The 23,566-nt window shown below is 38.3% G+C and overlaps 3 protein-coding genes across 6 annotated transcripts in view; all 3 read left to right on the top strand.

Annotated features, from left to right (window-relative positions):
* Window positions 1-3,460, top strand: part of arl5a (ADP-ribosylation factor-like 5A) — an 8,287-nt gene extending 4,827 nt beyond the window's left edge. The window contains exons 3-6 of the mRNA XM_034885363.1: window positions 1,462-1,609; window positions 1,802-1,885; window positions 2,448-2,599; window positions 2,809-3,460. Of these exons, the coding sequence (XP_034741254.1) occupies window positions 1,462-1,609; window positions 1,802-1,885; window positions 2,448-2,599; window positions 2,809-2,857 (433 nt within the window). The 3' untranslated portion in view covers window positions 2,858-3,460. The remainder of the gene's footprint in view (window positions 1-1,461; window positions 1,610-1,801; window positions 1,886-2,447; window positions 2,600-2,808) is intronic.
* cacnb4a (calcium channel, voltage-dependent, beta 4a subunit) overlaps window positions 1-10,099 on the top strand; it is a 61,948-nt gene extending 51,849 nt beyond the window's left edge. The window contains exon 15 of the transcript XR_004658511.1: window positions 10,089-10,099. The gene's annotated coding sequence lies outside the window, so the exon portion shown is untranslated. The remainder of the gene's footprint in view (window positions 1-10,088) is intronic.
* The window catches only part of neb (nebulin), a 58,389-nt gene continuing 42,232 nt past the window's right edge, over window positions 7,410-23,566 (top strand). For all 4 annotated transcript variants that reach the window (XM_034885353.1, XM_034885352.1, XM_034885351.1 and 1 more), the window contains exons 1-35: window positions 7,410-7,490; window positions 8,197-8,291; window positions 8,617-8,700; window positions 11,755-11,802; window positions 12,740-12,847; window positions 13,049-13,156; window positions 13,486-13,590; window positions 13,685-13,789; window positions 14,029-14,133; window positions 14,927-15,031; window positions 15,380-15,484; window positions 15,579-15,686; window positions 16,168-16,284; window positions 16,753-16,854; window positions 16,959-17,066; window positions 17,197-17,301; window positions 17,420-17,518; window positions 18,054-18,158; window positions 18,271-18,378; window positions 18,501-18,614; window positions 18,728-18,925; window positions 19,079-19,186; window positions 19,346-19,444; window positions 19,579-19,683; window positions 19,888-19,995; window positions 20,134-20,445; window positions 20,569-20,775; window positions 20,904-21,008; window positions 21,115-21,222; window positions 21,306-21,617; window positions 21,761-21,967; window positions 22,115-22,219; window positions 22,388-22,495; window positions 22,614-22,925; window positions 23,101-23,307. In XM_034885353.1, the coding sequence (XP_034741244.1) occupies window positions 8,638-8,700; window positions 11,755-11,802; window positions 12,740-12,847; window positions 13,049-13,156; window positions 13,486-13,590; window positions 13,685-13,789; window positions 14,029-14,133; window positions 14,927-15,031; window positions 15,380-15,484; window positions 15,579-15,686; window positions 16,168-16,284; window positions 16,753-16,854; window positions 16,959-17,066; window positions 17,197-17,301; window positions 17,420-17,518; window positions 18,054-18,158; window positions 18,271-18,378; window positions 18,501-18,614; window positions 18,728-18,925; window positions 19,079-19,186; window positions 19,346-19,444; window positions 19,579-19,683; window positions 19,888-19,995; window positions 20,134-20,445; window positions 20,569-20,775; window positions 20,904-21,008; window positions 21,115-21,222; window positions 21,306-21,617; window positions 21,761-21,967; window positions 22,115-22,219; window positions 22,388-22,495; window positions 22,614-22,925; window positions 23,101-23,307 (4,419 nt within the window). In that variant the 5' untranslated portion in view covers window positions 7,410-7,490; window positions 8,197-8,291; window positions 8,617-8,637. The remainder of the gene's footprint in view (window positions 7,491-8,196; window positions 8,292-8,616; window positions 8,701-11,754; window positions 11,803-12,739; window positions 12,848-13,048; window positions 13,157-13,485; window positions 13,591-13,684; window positions 13,790-14,028; window positions 14,134-14,926; window positions 15,032-15,379; window positions 15,485-15,578; window positions 15,687-16,167; window positions 16,285-16,752; window positions 16,855-16,958; window positions 17,067-17,196; window positions 17,302-17,419; window positions 17,519-18,053; window positions 18,159-18,270; window positions 18,379-18,500; window positions 18,615-18,727; window positions 18,926-19,078; window positions 19,187-19,345; window positions 19,445-19,578; window positions 19,684-19,887; window positions 19,996-20,133; window positions 20,446-20,568; window positions 20,776-20,903; window positions 21,009-21,114; window positions 21,223-21,305; window positions 21,618-21,760; window positions 21,968-22,114; window positions 22,220-22,387; window positions 22,496-22,613; window positions 22,926-23,100; window positions 23,308-23,566) is intronic.

Genomic DNA, 23,566 nt, shown 5'->3' with positions numbered 1-23,566 from the left:
GTGCACAGTTCTAAGACGCTATCTACGAATACTAATCTGCGTACATATACAAATAAACGTAAAAAGATAAGTATGGTTTTATATACAGGGTGATATGATGTGTGGAGTAAATACAGTGGGGCTCGGAAGTTTGTATTAATGAGCATAAAGAAGATAAGATAAGATAATTTGTTTATTAGTCCCCAATGGGGAAATTACTGCACTACACTCTGTGTACACACTTTTTGTTAGTACTCACACACAGGCCTGAAATACACACACATGCTCCGGACCTATACATGCACTATACATGGAGAGATGTCAGAGTGAGTGGGCCGCCAGCTGAACCAGCGCCCTGAGCGGTCGGGGGGTACGGTGCCTTGCTCAAGAGCACCTGGCAGTGCCCAGGAGGTGAACTGGCATCTCTCCAGCCACCAATCCACGCTCCCAACTTTTTGGGTCCATACGGGGATTTGAACCAGTGACCCTCCGGTTCCCAACCCAACTCCCTATGGACTGAGCTACTGCCACCCCTTATGACAATAAGAAGCCAAGAAAAGAAGGAAAAGTCTCCAAATGGCATCAAATGACAGATTAGACATCTGTATAATATGTCACAAAAAGTTAGATTTTATTTCCATCATTTACACTTGTCTGCAAGGTCTTTCTGGATGGATCGTGCAGTCAAACGTGGGTTTTGACTTATTTTTCATACAATCCTGCAAGCTGTTCTGTCTGATATTCTTCTTGGTCTTCCAGATCTTGCTTTAACTTCCACTGTTCCTGATGACGGCCATTTCTTAATTACAAGCCAAACAGAGGATATTGGCATCTGAAAACGCTTTGCTATCTTCTTATAGCCTTGTCCTGCTTTGTTAGCCTCAACTATTTTCGCTTTCAGTTTTCTAGACAACTGCTTACAAGAACCCTTGCTGCTGATTGTTGGAGCAAGGTCAGATGAGTCTGGGCATTTAAAACCTTAAGATTGACATCACATGGTCTTTCCAGACGATGATTGAGAACAATCCATGACAGTGTCAGGTCTCAGCCTTCCAAAGGGGATGGTGCATGCTAGAAACTCTGCAGGGTGCCCAAAAATCTAACTTTTTGTGACATATTATACAAATGTCTAATCTGTCATTTGATGTCTTTTGGAGATTTTTCCATATTTTCTTGGCTTCTTTATGCACATTAATACAACTTTTTTACTGGGGTGCACATACGTTTGAGCCCCACTGTCTATTGCACAGTGTGCAGATACACATTAGTGAAAATTGCATGGTATTAAATAGAAAATATTGCTCAGTAGGTATGTTGCACACTATTATCAATAGTATTAAATAGAAAATATTGCACAGTAGGTGTATAGTTGGGGGTTAGACTGTGAAGTCAGTGCATGTGAGTTCAAAGTGGTTATTTTTTCAATGTCGCTTGTGTTACCCCACAACCTAATGTCCCCCCCCCCCCTTGTCTGTGTTATAGTTCAATGAATGAGGTGGTGCACACCTCTCCTACGATTGGGAGCAATGTGGAGGAGATTGTGGTCAACAACACCCATTTCCTGATGTGGGACATAGGGGGCCAGGAGTCTCTTAGGTCATCATGGAATACATACTACACAAACACAGAGGTAGTAACAGGTTATGCTGACTCACTGCTAATCATCTAATCATAAAGACTAGTGATGCTTGCATTGGTCATTGGTCAGGCTATAGTTTGAATAAATGGCTACTGTACTATGTCAGATATGCCCATTATCTTGCAAAGCTAAGATGCAATACTGTTTCATTTAATGGCCGGTATTTTATCTTTTTTTGTGTAGTTTGTCATTGTGGTGGTAGACAGCACAGACAGAGAAAGGATCTCAGTGACCAAAGAGGAACTCTACAGAATGCTAGCACATGAAGTGAGTATTATGAAAATGTATATCAATTTTTACATTACATCAGTTAATCAACGTTTATAGATATAAATGTTGGAGGTCCTAGGGGTAGACAAATGTCACGTAATGTCAACATCTAATGGAAAATGACTTTAAATGATCATACACTAAACTCACAAAGGGTCAAATTAAATGTAACATCAGTTAGCAGCATTTAGCGTAAAACAGCACTTACATGCAGTTTCAAAGCATAAAGAGGTCACTGATAGCGCTCTTTAAACCTAAATAATCACATTTTAAGGGAAAAGGATTTTTTAAAATTGTGTTATGTGACAACACTCTCTAATACTGTTTTGAAATAGTACAATACACAGCCATTTGGCATTAAAAAATGCAGATGGGAACTTTATGTGACCTATCTTTGCAGCACTGTTTAAGATGAAGACTTAGTTATTTCAAATCAAAGCAATACAAGTCCTTTTCCATGAAATTACATTGTGATTTTGTTGTACTCGTATACATAATTTGTCTTAGAACGAATCTACATTTATTTACCATCTTGTCTTTTGATGTCTCTGTCCTCCAGGATTTAAGAAAGGCAGGGCTGTTGGTCTTTGCCAACAAGCAGGATGTGAAAGGTTGCTTGTCTGTAGCTGAGATCTCCCAGAGCCTTCAGCTTACCTCTGTCAAAGACCACCAGTGGCACATCCAGGCCTGCTGCGCCCTTACTGGGGAGGGGTGAGAATTGCATTTACTACTTGTTACACTAGATCATAGAAAGACTTGTGTGCAGTCACACCACTGTGTTTTCATGTCAGAAAACATTTTTCTGTATACAGTATACATACAGAGCTGTCATCTTAATGCCTGTCTTTCTGCATTCCTGTCCCTCTTTCTTCCACATCCCCGTTCCTCTAAAACTCTCCCAATGTCTTGTTTACCTCCAGGTTGTGCCAGGGTCTTGAGTGGATGATGTCACGGCTGCGCGTGAGATGATGACCTTTGACATTGATCAAGAGTGCGCCCTTGCTCTTTGTTTTCTCTGCCTCCAGACATTGACTTGAAATGAGGATGGGGTTGAGGTCGATTGATGGAAGGAGCTCTCGTCTTCCCTGTGATGCTGACGTGGGCAGACCGCTGCCAAGACGTTATATTCTTCTGTGATAATTTATTTTACAAAAGACATCTGAACTCAGAACAAAAAACATGACCTTTTCAGAAGGACATTGAAAAACAAAAGAGACTCCAATTATTTAAAATGAAATGTGTGCACGGTTTTCTTTTCAGCAAAACACAGAAGTCAGCAGGGTGTCTGACACGGAACTCTACATGGACTTATTCTTCTGCTGTGTGTGACTCTAGCCCACGGTGGCCTTGCAGTGTTGCCAGACTGGCTGTGGCAGTTTTTATTGCCCCCTTCTCTGTGTGTACAGTCCAGTATTCTCTTTTAACCTGGTGCCTGCAGCAGAATGTTCAAATGATGATGGTTGATGGTTACTGAAAAGTGCAGAAAGGAGGGTAAAGTCACAAAATACCCTCTTCTTTTCAGTCCCTATGAGTAATCAGTGAAATAAAGTGTTTTTATCTGTTTCAGGTGAATTGCAGCATGTCATAAATGATTATTTCTTTCAGGTGACTCACTTGATTGCTCTTTTTTTTCTGAACAATTTAGTTAGTATAATTGTGAACTATATTGAGTTTCTTGTTTGTAACGTCAGTTATTCTTTTTTTAAAGTCCTTTAGAGGGCAGAATGTGTCACATGAGCTCATGGTCCCTGGTGCTTTTCAGGGAGTATGATCAGAAGCTACAGGACTAGAGAGGAGAGAGCCAGAGTTAGACAGCAGAGGGATTCAGGGAGAAAAGAAGAGACCAAGTCCAAGCACACAGTGAGTTTTTAAGATAAGAAGAAAGTACAGCCAAATAACAAGGACTGCATAGTAGGATAATCAAGTTCAAATTAATGGGAACTAACAGAAACCAAAGCCAAACTATTTTACTCATTTGTGGTGCCTCCGCTGCCTCGCTACGTTGATAGCTTTGCCTCCTCGGATCCATTATTGTGGTAATGTTGATTTTTACAAGGTCGGCAAACAGCCCTAACTTCATCCTTAAATTTGTCATCATGACATGTTCCCAAGCTTTGGTCTTGTGACTATCTTTTCATCTTGGTTTGCTACTTTCTTCCATTTTGCCGAATGTAACAGCTGACTCAACAGCTTTAAATCTAGTCATAAATATGGCTCATTTACATATTTTCATTCTGTGTGATAGCTACCTGTTCTGGCCTTGTCTTTGAATAGCAAGCTTCTTGAAATGTCTTTAATCTTGAGAAGCTAGTTTCACTGTGAGCATTAATATATTAATATGTTTATTCTAACATTGAATCAAACGACTGTGTATAATCTAAAAGTAACATGCCCACAGAGAATTATTACCCAAACCATCCGCTCCCTTTTTAGTGTCTTTTAGCTCACTTTTACACTGCTCATTTCTCTGACCAATAAAAAAGGTGGAGTGGAGATATAAATTAATGAACACAAACACTTGATATTTTAGTAAAATTCTTGTGTGTGAAGATCATATCACTGCTAGGTCAACTGAGAAAACGCCATCTACTAATGTGAAAAGACCAAACAATGTGTCTTAAAAGCACCAAAAAGAAAATTCTGTTAGTGGACCTTTGCGTTAGGGTTGGGCGATGTCCCCTAAATTGTTAGTTGACAATGTTAACAGTAAAACGTTGTGATGGATAATTATATTGTCGATAACATTGTCATCAGACTTACTTATTGATGCTTTCACACAGTAGTGTCCACAAAGTTAGTCCAATGAGGGGATAAAGGAAAGTGTGATAGCGTTCCATGTTAACAACTCTTCTATCTCACTCAAGACTGCTGTGTCCAAACCGAGGAGTAGATCAGGTAGAGCGAGCTACTATACTGACGGGGGGAGAGACAGAGAGAGTATCCCTACAAATAGGTTGCACTTAAGGTGATGCACAGCGCAAAGCCTAGCGCAAGTGTCTCTGCTAGTAGATGGTGGATGGACGATGATATTGTCCATCAGCACAACCCTACTTTGCATATTTTATCCTTTTTTCAAGCCATTTCAAATATGCTCTGCATTAATTCATGAATTGATGCACATGTAATATGCAAGTTTTTACCATGGTTCCTAAAGCTCACACAATTGGGAATTTGCTTCATACTGAATTGAAACATCCTTAGACTGGAGTTGTTGGCTCCATTGCTCAGATTTTCACACTGATCTGTGAATAGCTTCCAGTCAAAATGTTTTTTATAATTTTCAGTTTAAGCAGACATTCCAGACATTGTAGCAGGTAAGTCAAACCCAAATAATACTCAGTCAACACAATTTCAATAACATCCAACATCCATTTCTTTTATCTTCATAACTATTTAGTGAAGTACTGTCCATTTTGTATCAGTTTTTCACCATTCCACAGTGCAGGACAGAAGACCTGTGCATTCTCAGTTTATTTTAAGTAATGTGTCAACGACGGTGTCCCACAGTATAACCACCCCAAAGCTGTGAATAGAGAGTTTAGTCCTTTGGTTGACATACTTTTTTGGACTGGTCTAATTTATGGTAAGATAAATGAAGACGTGTGCAATAGTACAGGCTAGCAAATCTTTCTAAATTGCAAAGTGATAACAAACATTATAGTTGATTCCATGAAATTTGATGATTCCAAGGCTTGGTTACTAGCATGATCTTCCCCAAGATATCACTTTCCTCTTATAGAGCTAGAAAGGTCAGTGCAGATGTTTGTGTTCATCTGGAAATCTTCCGTAATCAACAACCTATCCTGTTCTTGAAAAGTTTTTCCATGACTGACTAATTGGTCAATTTAGGCCTCTTACCTCACTAGAATGTATTGTTTCCTAAGGTGTTGGTTGGCTAAGCTTGACAATTGGCAGTGTTTGTGTTGTGGTTGCCTATCCCACAGCTGTTATGTTCTGGTCTCACTGGTCATCAGTCATTTTTTCCAGTGACTAAGCATCATGTAGCCCTCTCCCTTAGTGTCCTTGGCATTGGGTAGTCATTTTTTTGACCGCTAGAATCATCATAAGTCTGTGATACCCTGTCTAAACTTAAAATGAAATGCAGTGAATGTTTTTCCATAGACAAATCCTTACACATACACATACAGTATGAGACTAACATAAACTCAAAACTTGTTTTTTTGTTTGTTTGTTTTTGTCTGAAGGGTCCCTCGGTGGTAAATAGTTTTGGATTTGTATGCCCAGGTTTTGAGATAGGCTTCAATATGTCACCCTTTAAAACATGACGACTTCTTTAGTTTTGCAAATTAGATAAAAATTGTAGTGATGTAGCTAAAAGGACCAAGCAGCGTCCGTTCACTGCATCACAGAATGGAGGGTCATTGCCACTTTCCAGAGGGGAGAGAGATATTCAGCTGTTGCTGTCCGTCTTGGTCCCTGGGTAGCACCCAGCTCCTGGCACAAAGAGTGAGAGCAAATGTATGACATACCAGAGAGATAGAGGCACATCATCTGAAGAGAGGAAATGTAAATATATGATACATTTTTCATTCTTTGTCTTAAGTTCTGTGGCACCACATGTTCAGAGTTGATGCCGTATGCCTCTTAATTTCATTTATATTTAATAAACTGTTGTTAGATTAAACTATATCTGTAATTTGACCTCAAATGTATGGTTAACATTATGTTATCTAGAAATAGTTTTATATGTACAGTTTTTTTGAAAGTCAGATACTTTATATGCACTCTCATGGTTTGAAACTTGAGTGGCAGTCCGATCCACTGCTTTGAAATGTTGCTTTTTTGACACAGGTATCAGCCACTTGTGAGAGGTTGAATGGAATTTCTTTAGTCTATTTTGCAACAAAGTGAACATACAGTGTATATATATGGACAGCATCTAGAGCTGATCCATTAGTCATATTGTTTTAAGGTTTTGTTAATGCAAAAAGGAACAAGGTTGAATTTAATTTTCATTTCCACTGTAAAGCTAAAAACTTTACAAATAAATGCACGTGCAGTACGTCTAAATGTATCATGTCAGATGTCCTCAATCTTCATTCCAAAGTAAAAGACTTGCCCGGGGTGACTTATTTTTCATTAGCAGGCTTTGTCCTTAATCCAAGGGGGAATTTATAATACTTTTTTTTTTTTTCAGATCCATACAGTCAAACATATAAACCAAATAAACTATTATTTGGTTCATATGTATGGGGGCATGTACTTGTAGGCTCAAAGTCATATCCTTCCCCATGGTCAAACCTACTTCCAAACCTTATACAAAAAAAACTGTTGCATTTGTCAACACAACCAACAGTCAGGGTTTACCCTTGTTTTCTTGAGACCCCCCTCACCCGTTCCCCACTGCCTTCCTCCCAACTGTACTGCTGATGCATTAGCCTCAACAGGTGCTCCTTTCTAAAATGATCACTTACGTATATTTAGAATTTGAAACCTGAGAGCACTGGCCTCCGATTGGCTGTGTCGGCCACATGATAACCTGGGTAGAAATCCCAGCTGTGTTCTGTCGCCCAGCGTTTCTCTGGAGGGAAGCTGGTGAGGCTTTGGCGGCTTGGGAGACCATTCATCTTTGATTTAACTGGTAAGCAAGAAAAGGAGAAAAAGAACACATATCAATATTTTCTATGCCTTGCATGGTTTTCCATCTGCACGGACTTCCATCTCTTCCGTTATCTGCTGCCATCTGGATCCAAGAGGACAGCTAATTCAGGGATAAGGAGTGTGAAGGCTCTGCTGCACATGGAAGGAGTAACCAAACTATACAGATCTGCTAGACTCAAGAAAGATCTGACCAGGCATACCTTTGGATGTATCTGAAATCTCAGCAGCAGTCGGGCCATTTTGTCTGCTCTCTGAATTTGCAACACCTGTTGGGCTATTTGTCATTACACCTCAACTGTTTCAACTATTTCTCTTATTATTTTACAAAGATAATTATATTTCGATTTAAAGAGAGGGTAATCAAGTGCTAAAAAAGGTACTTAGTATGCCATCCTAAATTTAACCTGCAGCCTCAGAAGGCATTGCCCCACCGTTTGCTAAACAGAGTCAACCAATCAGGCTGTGGCATTAGCTTACATGTCAAATAGCTGAAGCACTGTTTGGCAGCTGTCGCCAACCTTCAGCCAGGAGGCACAGTTCTTTGAGCTGTGTTGTGGCTGTCTAATATTTAAAGGCCTGTTATAATGCACTCAGTTTCTAATCTGCAATTCTCCCTGTGCAATTACTGATTTACACTTGTTGCCTAGTTTGTGAGTTGTTTCACACATTTGTATTACTTTGTTTAGGATTTGGGCAAATCACAAAGTTGGACCTTAAGTTTGAGACCCTAGTGGATGGCAACTTCCTTACTGTTAGGAAATACTCTGGAGATCTTTCCCTGGTATGGCATGCTTATTGGTTTAACATCAATATATTGTGTATTTTTCTAGCATGCGTTTGCTGTTTATTGTTCCTATTTTTGAATCGGTTAATTGGGTTCAACAACAGTCAGTATCCTAAAATATCGCAGGTGCAGTTGTCCTTTGATCTCTTGTCAAAGCCCCAGCATATGCTGTCTTAAAATAGGATTTGGTGCTACTGATAGAACATTTATGTTACCTCTGCTAAACTGATATGTTGTATGTGTTTTAGCTTATGAGGCCAAACCTTGTTCCTTCCGAGGATGAAAAATGAATGCCTATAAATGTTATCCTTGTTTTCCATAGAACCTCTAAAACCGTCCTAAAATGACGGAAATTGTGGAGGAATATGAGGAATTTGAGGAGGAGGAAGAGGAGATTGTGGACGGGGTAAGTAGACATCCTGTCATTGGGTTATATATTGATTGTAAATTGCAAGATTCCTTTCTATACTTAATTTGTTAAGTTTCCAGGCTAAATATGAATAAAACCTAAGATACTGGAGCCAGTGGAAGGCCCTGTGAATAGTTAAATTAGTAACCCCCTCCAGTCTGCAGTTCATGGAACCAGTAGTCCATGTCTGCGGTTGGATCCTGTTTCAGATGGACAACTGACAGGTTTAACATCCTGGATTGGCTTTAAAAGCCAACTATAAATCAAAACTATTTAAAACTGAAGATAGAATTTTACTGGGACATTGTTGTATGCCTTATGGCAGGCAGCCATATGTGGTTAGTATGCCCTCCTGAAATCTAGTGAAATCTAGTGTTGTTATTACACAACTGCCAGATTCACAAGATGTAGAGGACTTAACTACATTTTTGTAGCAGGCCATTAGCTATTGTCATTACCAATAGATGAACAATACTTTGCAATACTGTAATGCTGCCCAAAATCTGATGGTATCCGTCCTGTGTAGCATATATAGTGCAAGATTGGATTACATCATATTTGGCTGTGTGACAGTTTCTGGAACTTATCATTCAGTCTTTTATTTAAAATGACATTCCATTTCACACCAATCTCTAGTCATATTTGTCTCCAGATTATGTGATCAAACCTCATATCCCTGAGATTTCAGGATGTTTTTATGCTGCATTTAGAATGCATTTTGTGTATGAATCATTGTGTTTCTAAAGGTCTCCCTGTCAGTGGCCAATGGAAGAGTGAAAGCAGAAGGCTAACAGCTTAATCCTATATTTCCTGGTGAAATAGGATTAAGGTTTGCCTTGTATTTGTTCATACACATTAATATTGCTGATATCTCATAGGGGAGTCTAAATGATTGTTTTTAGCTGTCACAAAATGTCCTCATTGTACCAAGAAATCAGTCATCATTTAACTCCCGTATGACATATCAACTGTTTCAAATAGATTTGACATCTTTACTAAAAAGATGTAAATCGTTTGGGAGGCGGAACAAATGGATTCCCACAAAATCAATACACTCTGATTTCACTTGCACTTTCATCTACACTGTGGAGAAAAGTTGCATTGTTTTGAATAAATAGTGAGACGGCTTCTTATTTACATCTACAGAATGGGGAGAAACATAGTGATGTTAAGGTCATATATAAGAAAATGTGTAATAGCAAAAAACACACAAGAACTTAGAGCTAGTTTGATTATCTAATGATATCAAAAAGAGTTTAGTTAGCAAATCATTTTAGTTCTATTTCTTAATGATCTACTTTATAAGTCGTGATGATCATGAGTATTTCCTTCATGTTAACTTAAAAAACGTAGAACTCCTCAGGTCATTAAGGGGTGGAGGGTAGAGTTGTCTGTCTGGCATTTAGACAAATTTAGAAGTGGACATCTACGGCACATTGGCAGAGAGATGGAGGCAGAAGTGGGGGGGCAAACTGTAACGAGCTACTGTAGCATAAATCACACTCTGATAGCCTGGAACGTGTTAACGTCACAGTGCTAGAAATTTGCTTAGGAGAGGAGATGGAAAGAGTGCCTGCCGGCTGGCAGAGAGGTTCGTTTTGCATTACTTTGTAGTGATGTGTAAAATGGTGGTTGAGGGACTCATTCACACATATGGTTCTCTCCTGTCTGATAGATTCAGATATTGAAGCCTCCTCCAAATGTTGATAAGACATGATTGAGATGTTCTTTCTCGCAGCTCTGGTTATTTCTAGATGTTTGGTAGATTTGAAGGATTATTGTTTACCGGTATCAAAATGTTCACCCTCACGACATGACTGTTAATGTATCACTGAGATACTTCCTAAGTAGAAGGAAGTGTACTTTAGGCAGGCTGTAACTTAGACTGGCTATTCATGGAACTGTATGCTATATGTAGGATTGCTGTCAGTAACTTAAGTCTAAGAGTTAGGGTGATTAGCTGGAAAAGAACATTTTCCCCTTAAATCATTGTTTTTTCCCAAATGTAAAATATCTGTTTTCTCAATCTTCTAGTGGAGAATGCAGAAACATTTGAATATAGCCTACTATAACCCCAGATTTGGGGATTTCTCCGCTCCAATATAATTGTAGTGAATCAGGGTTTCATTTATGGTTCAACAGCAGAAACAACATAATTGTTACTCTGGATAATCCACGGAAAGAACTGCCAGTTTATATACAGTATGAGACTACTACTTAGGAAGAAAAAAACAGTTCCTATCCTCTGTGGAGTAACAAGGACATTGTTTCTAGAAATTTAAGTCACTGTTGTTGTTTTCTTAAATGCCAATCTTCAATGCTGTTGGCACCACAAATTAAATTTCTTTCATATTCACTATATTGGAGTTAAGGCCAACGTAGAGACAGGTATCTCAAAATATTTAAAAAATAAAAACTATGCATGGCTAGATATCCATTGAAATAATTAAGAGCATTAGTATTTTTTTGTAATTTGAGCACTGTGTGTGTTGAGACAATCAGATTACAAAGCTGTCTAAACAGTCTGAGTACTGAGGTGTGCTATGGCAACTGATAACAGGAACATTGATCTTTGAAAAAATAAATAAATAAGAATAGAATTACTGTCATGTGGGTGCCTGGTGTTTATAGACTTGGCCAAAGAGTTAGAGCAGTCAGGCTCACATAACAGAGGATATTAATGCTTCTCTGTCCTCCGTACAACACAGGCTTAATTAGACTGCCGTCATAATTACAGTTCAGTCCCATTTATGGATCCCACCTTTCTTTTAGTGACACTGTTTGATCAGTTTATTAAACCTTAGGACAAAGATTCACTCTCTGCTTTTATGCAGTTGATGGACCTTTTGAGGGTGTTTGACAGGACAGTTACAAACGTGATCAGTGCAGAGTGATTTCCTGTCTTACTTGAAGTGTTAATAGCCATAATTGATGAACACCAGAGCTGTGGAAAAATCACCCTCAATCCAATAGAAATTAAGTGCTGTTTCTCCCATAACTTGTTCTGGCACTTTTGAAACCCCAGTCCTATATTTGTAATATGTTGAGCAGATTACAACGACGACTGTCACTGAGCACAAGAGTTCTCAGTTCGCTCAGGTAAAGCACCTTCTCCCAAGGGACAGCAGTTCAAACATTTCAGGATACCACTCGCTTGTCTTGAAAATGGTTCATTCTCCTCCTTTGCTGCATGCCTTTATGGATATGCTATTACTGTCTGGTTATTTAATGCATATTGTCCTTCGTCTTGGCAGGTTTTATATCATCAAACTCTGCATGACGATTTAACTTTTCAGTAACTTACAAGAAAAGTTTAATTTCATTTTATTTCTAAACTCCAAGAAAAATAGCTTCTTTTGGGGCATTTAATTGTTTCTTATAATTTAGTTCTCTGTGGCTTTACTGCCCAAAAGATGAGATACTGTAACCCTCATGTCTACATGTTGCTGAGGCAGGCATTGCATGCAGTGCATGATGCTTGTATATACTTTATATACTTTTAATATATATATATATATATATATATATATATATATATATATATATATATATATATATATATATATATACAGTGTATATGTATGTATGTGTGTATATATATATATATTTGTGTTTGTTTCAGTACATAATCATGACATTGTCCTAACTACTTTCAAGTAGAATCGTTTACTGATGTGGTCACACCCCTTTAAGTCTTGACTTGAATCACTTCAATTGTTGAAGATGAGCTATTAGAGTAACAGGTATATTGCAAACTCATACAAGTTAATATCAATTTGATGAGAAGTTTTCTCTTCATTTTGACAAGATCAGATTTTTATAAATTATTTAATTAACAAATTTACATAACAGTGTAAAAAATACCTTAAATAATTTGTTTTGTTGAAATGTCACTGAGTTCTTCTCCTTTTATTTGATGATTGCCCTGTCTGTGGATGTAGTTTTACTACCTGGCCAATATGTTTCCTCTAATCAAGGAACCTAGGCCATTTTGTTAGTTGTGTGGTTAATTGTAGTTCCCTATGTCCTTCCCCAGTCTGGCTTGCCCACCAGGAAAGTCAGGAAGAAGGTCAAGGTGGATACTTCCAAGTTCATGACTCCATACCTGGCTCACAGCCAGAAGATGCTGGAGCAGTTCAGCCATGTAAGCTACATGTTTGGGTTTTGGGTAAAAATTAATACTTACCTCTAATCCCTATTTTGTCTTCTGCAGCAGTATATGGTTATGAAAATTATTACTACTCTCTTTTTTAAATATTTTTCATGATTTACTGTTGTACTTGTATTTAAGTTTTACTTAATTCATGACTATTGTATTTAATTCAGTAATCGCTCTTCTTGACAGAACAAGTACCGGCAAGCTTATGACATGTCCAGAGGGACGCCTACTGCCTTCATCAATGATACACCTGAACTTATTCGCATCAGGAAGGCCCAGGAGCAGCTTAGCGAGGTACCACTGAGGACTGTGGTGATATTTTTTCCCCAGTCATGTTGTCTAACGTTCACGGTGGACCATTGGAGGGTTATTGGAATGGTAGATTCTTGGTTTAAATCTTGCTTTTAAAATGACTTAAATAAAACTGTTCTGTGGCCAGCAATAGATTGAATGTGACGTTATGAATGTAGGGCATAGATGCTTAATACGTTTATTGTGATTTAGGTTTTTGGTAAAGGTGTGTAAAAGATGAAGATTAAAAAAAATATATATATATCTGCATTTCTCAAACTTCATCTTCTCTAGTCATAAATATTAAGAAATTACACACATTTTGTTATTAGGTTAAATACCGCATGGAGGGAAATAAAACTCGGACGACAAGCTTGTATGATGGTGAGGCCAGAGAGGTTGCCCACGTCAAGCGTGTATCTGAGCTGATCAGCAAGGTGAGTTACCTGAACTTACAACAATATATAACCAAGATTTGAAGACATTTTATTTTGAATGTTTTTCACAATTGGTGTTGCTAATCTCTTATAGGTTCTGTACAGACAGAAGTGGGATGAGACTAAGGACCGGTACCTGCTTCCTCCTGATGCTCCTGAACTTGTCCTGGCTGTGAAGAATGCTGCTAACTACAGCAAAGTAAGCACAATGCAGCATTCAAGCACTATATTTTATTTTAATCTTTTTTTAAAAATCAAAAACACATCTGATGTATTATTTAATACAAAAAATCTCTTAAATATTTTGTATGCCTTTGGTAAGGACGACAGTTGAAAATTAGCTTGCTGGCAAACACTGGCACAGAAATGTTAATTAATGTGTATTTTCCTTTCTAAAATAAAGAATAAGAATAATTCATGACTTAACACTTTGTTCAGAAACTTTACACGGAGGACTGGAATGAAGAGAAGACCATGTTCTATCCTTACAGCGACAGCCCTGAGCTGCGCAGGGTGGCCAAGGCTCAGGAGGTCTTGAGTGATGTAAGTTGAGTTTTTTCAACCGCACTAAACGAAAATACACGTTGTCCAACATTCATATTTTAGACAGTGTGTGGTTTAAATGCTTGCAAGGTGAAAAATAACAGTATCATGACATTTTGTTTTGCCAAAAACCCTTTAGTGATTCAAGGGTTTGGCAATATGATAATATACACCATTAGAATCTAGTCAACTGCCAAAGAGTTTGCTTTAGCCTTTATCCCATGGCTGCTCTCACTTTAACTGGCTTTTATTTGGTTATTATTATTATCAACAAGAAGAACTGCAATGTTGGAGTTACATCATTTTCTGTTTTCCCATCCTGTATATATTCAAATATGTCTTTTATTTTATTCATATTATTATTTCATGTATATTGTATGTATGTATATTTTTCCTAGTATTTCATTTATATTTATATTTTGTGCTTTGTGACTGATTTTGTTGCTGTAACACCGTAGTTTTCCATTTTTCTTGGGATCAATAAACATCTATCTATCTATCTATCTATCTATCTATCTATCTATCTATTTACATATTACATATTAAATACACCACGATATAGGATTTTGACAATTGTTTGATGTCTTTTCTTGTAGTGTTTTGATATTAAACACTGTTGAATATCTAACATATGGTCAGTTGTATAAAAATGAGCTAAGTATAATGTGACTTAAATTCACCTGAACAGTTGCATGTTTTCTCTGCTATTATATGTATTTTTTTTTGTGTTATTGGTGTTGAAGAATTAGCCACCTTAGTAAATTTCCACTCCTTCTGTGTGTGCCCCCCACAGATTCTCTACAAGAAGGGTCATGATGAGCGCAAGGCTAAGTACACCTCCTTGGCTAATCCTCCTGAAATGGAGCTGGCCAAGAGAGTGGCCCATCAACGCAGTGATGTAAGATGAACAATTTTAATCTGTCTTTCAAACACATTGTCTAGTGTAAAACAAATATAATAAACACAGGATGATAGAGGTAGACAAAGTGAGACACAGTTGTGCGTAGAAGTATAATAAACCTCATTGCTTCTCAGGAAATTACATTCTAGAGGCTCAAACTTGTACTTTGCACAGTCCACGAACTGAAAATGGAAACAGGGCCCTTAGAGACCAATCAACCCCGAGCTACTGCTATGGATAACTGTTCATATGGATATGAACTATCTATCTAACTACCACAACAACATTCTTTTAACGTTTTATTTCCAAAGCTTAACTTCAATGTTTTACTGTTTTTATCTACAGCTTAAATACAAGGAGGATTACAATAAAAATGTGAAGGGTCAATGGTGCGAGACGCCATACTTTGACGTGGCCACTGCCAGGGTGGCAATGGAGAACTTAAGCAGTGTAAGAGCATACTACTATCTAAGGGGCAACATTTTGAAAATGGTATTAGTTTTTCGTTTTCTTGTATCTAAATGTTAATACCTTCTCCTTTCAGAAAAAATACACGCAACATTATGAGGATACGAAAGACCAAATTTATTTTATGCAAACAAACACACCCGTTTATGACGCAAACAAGAAAGCTCGTATTGCTGCCAGTGAGGTAAGTCCACACAAATACACACACAAAAATATCAGAGTATTTTTATGGGTCTTATGTCATGTGGAAGACACGACAGAGAGTTGACATGTGTCCCAGTGTAGAGTGTGAGTCAACACACCGAGTCCACGCTGACAGGGAGGAACACACTGTATTGTGCCCACACATGCACAGTAAGACTGAGAGATCTACATTTAGTCCATTCTCTCTGCACAAACTGAGTGTGTAGTTCAAATAACTAGTCCCCAGTAACAACATATCAGGCTATGTGAAGAGGCTTTTTAGCTCCTGTATAACCAACACATTCACACAGAATGCAAACGTACATCATTAAAAAACCAAAATTAATAAAACCCGATAAAGACACCATGACAGACTCTACCAACGTCATGTTATGAGTCAGTGTGGAAATCTTGCTAAAAAGACTCATCGACACACTTTGTTTTCTTCTTACTCACACTTTTGTCCATGTTTTTGTTTTCAGGTCCAATACAAGAAGGAATACGAGAAAAGCAAAGCGCAGTGTGACTACAACACGCTCCCCGCCACAGAGAATCCTCTCCTCAGACAGCTCAGATATGCTGGCACCATCCTCAGTGATGTAGGTATCTGAAGAACACAGGAATTTTTCAATCACAGCTGGTTTAATGCAAAATTGTAAATACAATTTGGGGAAAAAACTCATTGCAAAATCTTTGAAGTAGTGCATTATAGGTCCCCTGTTCTTGTATGGACAGAGATGGTGCTTGCATGAATATGGCAATTACTCTTGTTATACGGTTAGTTAGTTAGTAGTTGTGGGTGTTATCTACAGTGTCTGACATAAAGCTCCTCTAAGGGCATTGTCACATTATTTATATTATCTATTATTGGGAAATCAAGTGAGTTAATTGATTTAATTAAATCAAGTTAACAGTCTGACCGGTAGTAAGCAAGGTGTTTAGACATCTACTTCATGTACCATGTGGACAGATGTCCATTGTTTTTTTCTGTTTGTGTATTTTTGAGTGTTTGCTGATTTGAGTTACTGATCATCAGTTAAATGTGATTTTACATTTGTTTTCTGCAGAAAGTTTATAAATCCAGCTATGAAAAATCCAGGGGTTCCAGCATCAACTACTGTGACACACCCAAGTTTCAGATGGACTCCGTACTTAAACAGTTCTCTGATGTAAGTATAATCCATGAGTTTAAATACTTTCTTAAAATAATGATTAAATATTATTTTTCTTTCCATTTTTTTTTTAAATATCTGCATTTTAATTTTTGTTCTAGGTACGTTACAAAAATAAGTATGAAAATGAGGTGAAGGGCCACTATATTGGAAGCTACGAAGATATCTACATGCTTCACTGCCAGAAAGTTGAGGAAATGAAGAATGAGGTAAATGAATAATATAATGTGCATTTTTACTTTTCAAATCAAATCACTTGTGTAAGATATAATGAATTACTATAAAGTTCATTATATATTTTAATCAGTCTATTTGCAATTTTCCTATTGTGTCTTGCAGCAACTATATAAATCTGACTATGAAGACATTAAGACAAGGTGCTTTTTCCCTCAAACATTGACGCCTGAATATGAAGTTGGGAAGAAGCTTTACCAATGTAATGATGTGAGTTGTATTGGCTGATAAAAAATGTATTTGAAGTAAAAAGGATTCACAGTTCTTCTGTTTTGGTTTACTTGTATGTACTGTATGTTACAAAATGTGTTTATCATATGGTTTGCAGAAAGTTTACCGGCAACATCCAGGCACAGTGAAATTTACACAAGTGGTGGATTCCCCCGTTCAGCTTCAAGCCGCCATCAACGCCAAACAGCTAAGTGATGTATGACTGCATGGCCTGCTTCTTAGTGCTAATACAAAATATAATAGAATTGGAAATGGTACAATATGTCTCAAGAACTCTCTTCTTACTGTATGTTCACATACATAATATAAATGGTTTAAATAAGTTGCATAGGTGAACATAATTCTTTCTTTACATTGTTCATTTATTTACTGAAATTGCGACAATTGCCAGCTAAGGCTTCAGCTCAAATTCTCCTAGATATGTTGATCAACTTAAAATCTGCCCAATCATCCACGTAGCCCAGCTGTCTTTCTGTGGGCACCATGGAAACTGAAGAGCCATCTTTGTAGTATAAATAGCATCACACATTCAGTTGGCCCAGAATAAACCTTGTGATCAGAAAAGGGCTGGCGAGGCAGGGAATGGGAAAGGGAGGGTCAATATGTCTCAAATAGAGTCCAGCTAATACACTGCTGCCATCCAGTGACAGAAAATCCAATAACACTTGACCTAAACTTTTGTTTGCGCTAGAACAAACAAACATCATTTTATCACTTTGTTCTTTTTGCAGTTGAACTACAAGGCAAAGTATGAGGATACAAAGTTCAAGAATAGTCTGCCCCCCGACTATCCCTTCTTCATCCAGTCCAGAGTTAACGCTTTTAACCTCAGTGACGTAAGTAAATAGTGTACAATTAATTTCCAGCAGTAACCAAAATGAAGTTGCTATCAGCTATAATTTGTCATAAGATTGTAATTTCCTGAATGGCGTGATTGTCTCCTTGCAGAACTGTTACAAGTATGATTGGGAGAAATCTAAAGCAAAAAAGTTTGAGATCAGGGGTGATGCTATTTCGATCCTTGCTGCCCGTGCTCACACAAACATCGCCAGTGATGTAAGTATGCTACAATATCAGCCTTTAAAGTTTCAGTATTTCTGACTTTGTTTCAGTTACTTTTAGCACCCAGTTTTGTTTTTACTCATCTCGTAATTGATCACCCTTTCACTTGTTTTCAGGTTAAATATAAAAAGGAGTATGAGAAGAACAAGGGACACATGGTTGGAGCCCTCAGCATTAATGACGATCCAAAGATCTTGCACTCCGTTCACGTGGCCAAAATCCAGAGTGATGTAAGTCATTAGCTTGCTGTTTTACTTTAAGACTTACATTTCCCTTGATTAACCTATACTAGAGATGAGATAAGAGGGCACTCTTGAACAATCTTTTACTGATATTTTCACAGCGGGAATATAAAAAGGACTATGAAAAGATAAAGACCAAGTACCATGCACCACTGGATATGATGTCAGTCACCTTGGCCAAGAAAGCACAGGGGATTGCCAGCATGGCTGGGTATAGGAGCATCAGTGCCAACTACTTCCTTCCTCATGACAGTGTGCTGTTGGACTTGGCCAAAAAAGCCAACATCATCCAGAGTGATGTAAGCATAGAGAGACTTTAAACTGATTTAATGCTGAGAGTTTTGGTTTTTGGCTTAATCATAATATTAAACTTGTACTAGATGGTTCTTATGAGTGTAGGTATGTTTTCAGTGACACCATTTTAATTTATTTTTTGTTTTCCTGCATCATAGAATGAGTACAAGTCTGACTACAACAACTTCACCAAGGGTGCTCCATGGATCCCCCTTGGCTCTTTGGAGGTTGAAAAGAATAAGAAAGCTGCTGACATCCTTAGTGAGGTATGTGTGCAAAAGAAACACTTTAGTCTTCCTGTACATACCTTAACTCCTTGCGACAAATGCCCCCTTGACAATAAAAAAGGATTTGTTTGATAGTTAGCGGCATATGTCACATACCATGTTATGTAATAACTTGTGTTTTTTACTTATTTCCTACAGAAAAAATACAGAAAACACCCAGACACAGTCCCTTTCACCTCTATTGACAACCACCCCACCATGATGCAGGCCAAAGTCAACCAGCTTCTAAGGAGTGATGTGAGTCAGATATTTTGAAATCTTTTGGCACTATTTATTTTTCTAAGATCACATTTGAGAAGATTGTTTTAAGTTTTACTCCGATCTTAGTACAACTCGTGTGATTTGTGCCATTATTGCTTCCTTGCTTCCAGCTGTTCTACAAGAGAGGTCTGGAGCAGGTCCATCAGAAGTACTCTCTGCCTCATGATATCCCTGAGTTTCTCCAGGCCAAGTGCAACGCCTACAACATCAGCAAGGTAAAGCATAGAAACACTGACAGATCCCTTTTTTGAATTATGTAGTATGTGTTTAAAGTAGTACTTTAAATGGATCCAAAATAGCATTACACATACACATTAACACACACACACACACACACACGCAGATGCGCGGATCCATGCTAAACCTATCAAATGTGCATATCTTTTGTTTTTGTTTACACCTTTAATCTGTCATTTCAGAACTACTACAAGCTTGACTGGCAGGCATTGATTGCTAAAGGTTATGACCTGAAGCCTGACGCTATATCTATTGTTGCCGCCAAAGCTGCCAGACATGCTGCCAGTGATGTAAGTTCTCCAAACAACTGAGCCAACAAACTCCATTTTAACATGCGCTGTACTCTGTACTTCTTGTTGCATCGTATAATCATTAACGTTATTATAAAGCTAAATAATTAGAGATGCTATATGCCCTTTAATTTCTAGGTCCAGTATAAAAAGGCTTACCAGAAGGCCAGAGGCCACCATGTTGGCTTCCGCAGCATCAAGGACGATCCTCTGCTGGTTCACTACATGGAGGTGGCTAAGATGCAGAGTGAGAAGAACTACAAGAAGGACTACCACAAGGCCAAGCTGAAGTACCACACCCCAGTAGACATGATGAGTGTGGTTCACGCCAAGCACGCCTCTGCTGTTCAGACCTATGCGGGTTACAAAAAGATCCCTCACAGCTACATGCTTCTGCCTGACTCAATGAGTCTGAACCTTGCTCGCAACATGAACATCAATTCCAGTGATGTAAGTTTATTGTTTCTTTTTATGACTTTTGTTTCATCATCTAGGTAAATACTTTATGTATTGGCTAAAATATGGTGTTTCTGCAGGTCTAATAATTTTTAATGTATCTCATTTACTTTTCAGTATAACTATAAACTGGATTATGAGAGCTCTGTCAAGGGAATTGGCTGGGTTCCCATTGGTTCTCTAGAGGTGGAAAAAGCCAAAAAAGCAGCAGAAGCTTTGAATGAGAAAAAGTACCGCCAGCACCCTGACACAATCAAATTTACCAGTGTCACCGACTCCATGAACATGGAGTTGGCCAAGGCCAATGCCAAGATCATGAATGCGGTGAGAAGGAGAAAACCGAATAACTTCCTAATTTGCTCTAAAATAAATGTCCTCATTCACAGTACGTCTTTGAATTCCTTTTCAGAATAGACATAAACCTATCTCTTTTTGTAATTGTAATTGTGCAGAAAGAGTATAAGGCCAGTGGAGAGAAGTTCATGCACACTTACCACCTCCCCGCTGATGTCCCTGAACTGATGCAAGCCAGATACAATGCCGTCAACATCAGCCAAGTTAGTTGCAGATTCTTGTTTGCTATTTTACAGCGTTGGTGGACAACGTGTAGACATTAAATTGCTACTCTATTGTTAACATAACACTGATGATCATTTTATTCAGAATTACTACACCTACGCTCATCGTCAAGATCTGCTCAAAGGGCATCATGTGAAGGAAGATGCCATTTCCGTTGTTGCAGCAAAAAGCTCCACCAACATTGCCAGTAACGTAAGTTATGAATATGGTAATAATAATCTGATTCAATCTGTATTCATTACTGTAATTCATACCTCCTATTTTCTTTTATATAGTACAAGTATAAACTGGCTTATGAGAAGGCCAGAGGCCACCATGTTGGCCACCGCAGCATCAAGGACGATCCTCTGCTGGTTCACTACATGGAGGTGGCTAAGATGCAGAGTGAGAAAAACTACAAGAAGGACTACCACAAGGCCAAGCTGAAGTACCACTCCCCAGTGGACATGATAAGTTTGGTGCATGCCAAGACAGCCAGTGCTGCTCAGACTATGGCTGGATACAGGAAGATCCCGCATAGCTACTTGCTTCTTCCTGACAACTTGCACATGCAGCGGTGTCGTGGCATGATGGAGATCCAGAGTGATGTATGTTTTCACTTTTAAACTATATGTTACCATAGTGTAATTCTAGTATAATTGGTACCTAAATGTGTAAATTGATTATATACACAGTACCAAAGCAATGTGTGAGGTGAGGACAAAATCCTTTTTTTTCTATAAACCCACAGAATGTCTACAAGTCAGAATACAACAACTACAGTAGAGGCGTAGGATGGGTCCCTATTGGTTCTTTGGATGTTGAGAGGGCAAAAGTTGCTAGATCTGCACTGGCAGAAAGAGGCTACCGCCAGCATCCCAGTAACTTCAAATTCACAAGCAAGACTGATGCCATTAACACGGCTTTGGCTTTGGCCAACACAAAGACACTGGACAATGTAAGAATGCCATCTTTATATTGATGATGCAATGGCTTCACATCTCTTAAAATGTGTTGAAATGTTGTTGCATGTCAGAACAAAGATTTTCCTATGGGAAAGTTACACAAATTCACACGTTTTACTGTTCTTTTTCACTCCCTCTAGGCTTCATACAGAGCTTCTGGCGAGAAGTTCAAGCACACCTATAATCTACCCGCTGACTGCCCTGAGTTCCTTCAGGCTAAATTCAACGCCCAGACCCTTAGCGAGGTTTGAGCACAATATTTTTTATTGAAAATCAAAGTTAGACAATGTTTTCTTTTCCAAATGTGCAAGTCAAAGAAATCTGACTAGCCTGAAATGCCAAGTGTATATCAGCTTAATAATTATGCTAAATATTGTTATAAATATATGTAATATTTTGCTCTTTATCCACAGAGTCACTACAAGCACAAGTGGCTGGAAGATATTGCAAAGGGATATGACATGAAGCCGGATGCTATTTCTGTGCTGCATGCCAAGCAAGGCAGACATATTGCCAGCGATGTATGTAAATCATAAATAAACATTGAATGTATTCAGCACTTTTTTCCCCATGTAACTGAAACAATGAGTCCTTTTCACCTAGGCGTCACTAACACTTTTTTTATTTTTTTATTCATAGATCCAATACAAGAAAGCTTACCAGAAGGCCAGAGGCCACCATGTTGGCTTCCGCAGCATCAAGGACGATCCTCTGCTGGTTCACTACATGGAGGTGGCTAAGATGCAGAGTGAGAAGAACTACAAGAAGGACTACCACAAGGCCAAGCTGAAGTACCACACCCCAGTAGACATGATGAGTGTGGTACACGCCAAGCACGCCTCTGCTGTTCAGACCTATGCTGGTTACAGAAAGATCCCTCACAGCTACATGCTTCTTCCTGACAACTTGCACGTTCAGCGATGTCGCACTATGAACACCCAGTCAAGTGATGTAAGTAGCAGTTTTCATCTGTGAATTATGTCTCTTAGGATCAAAACTATGTTTAAAAGACAACCACAATAAATCTACATTGTGTGTTTGATATTTATGTTTTTCTTCAAGTTTAAAAGATAATTGTCATTGATCTCAACTTCAGAAATTTTATGCATCTCATTTATTTTTTCAGTGTAACTACAAATCTGAATGGAATAACGATATCAGGGGTATTGGATGGGTCCCTATTGGCTCAATTGGAGTTGAGACTGCTAAACTTGGAGGTCAAATTCAGAGTGACAAAAAGTACCGCACTCATCCATCCAACTTTAAGTTCAGCAAGCTGATGGACTCAATGGACTTGACTCTGGCCACTGCCAACAACAAGATCATGAACAAGGTTCAACCATATTCAAATATATAGTGCAGGATCACAAAATAAAAATTATAATCCTGTTCATAAGCATCATCATTTATTTGTTTTTCTGGTGTCTTTATTTACAGAAAGCTTACACTGCAGCTTGGGAGAAGGACAAACTAACAGTCCACATCATGCCAGACGCTCCTGAGATTCTCCTGGCCAAGGCTAATGCCCTCACCATGAGCAATGTAAGGCATTAAATTACATTACAATTTGTGTTTGTGTATGTGGCTGTATA

The sequence above is a fragment of the Etheostoma cragini genome, chromosome 11, assembly GCF_013103735.1.
Source record: "Etheostoma cragini isolate CJK2018 chromosome 11, CSU_Ecrag_1.0, whole genome shotgun sequence".
Taxonomy (NCBI): domain Eukaryota; kingdom Metazoa; phylum Chordata; class Actinopteri; order Perciformes; family Percidae; genus Etheostoma; species Etheostoma cragini.
Note: the sequence above shows the minus strand (reverse complement) of the source record. Positions and strands in the feature narration are given on the sequence as shown.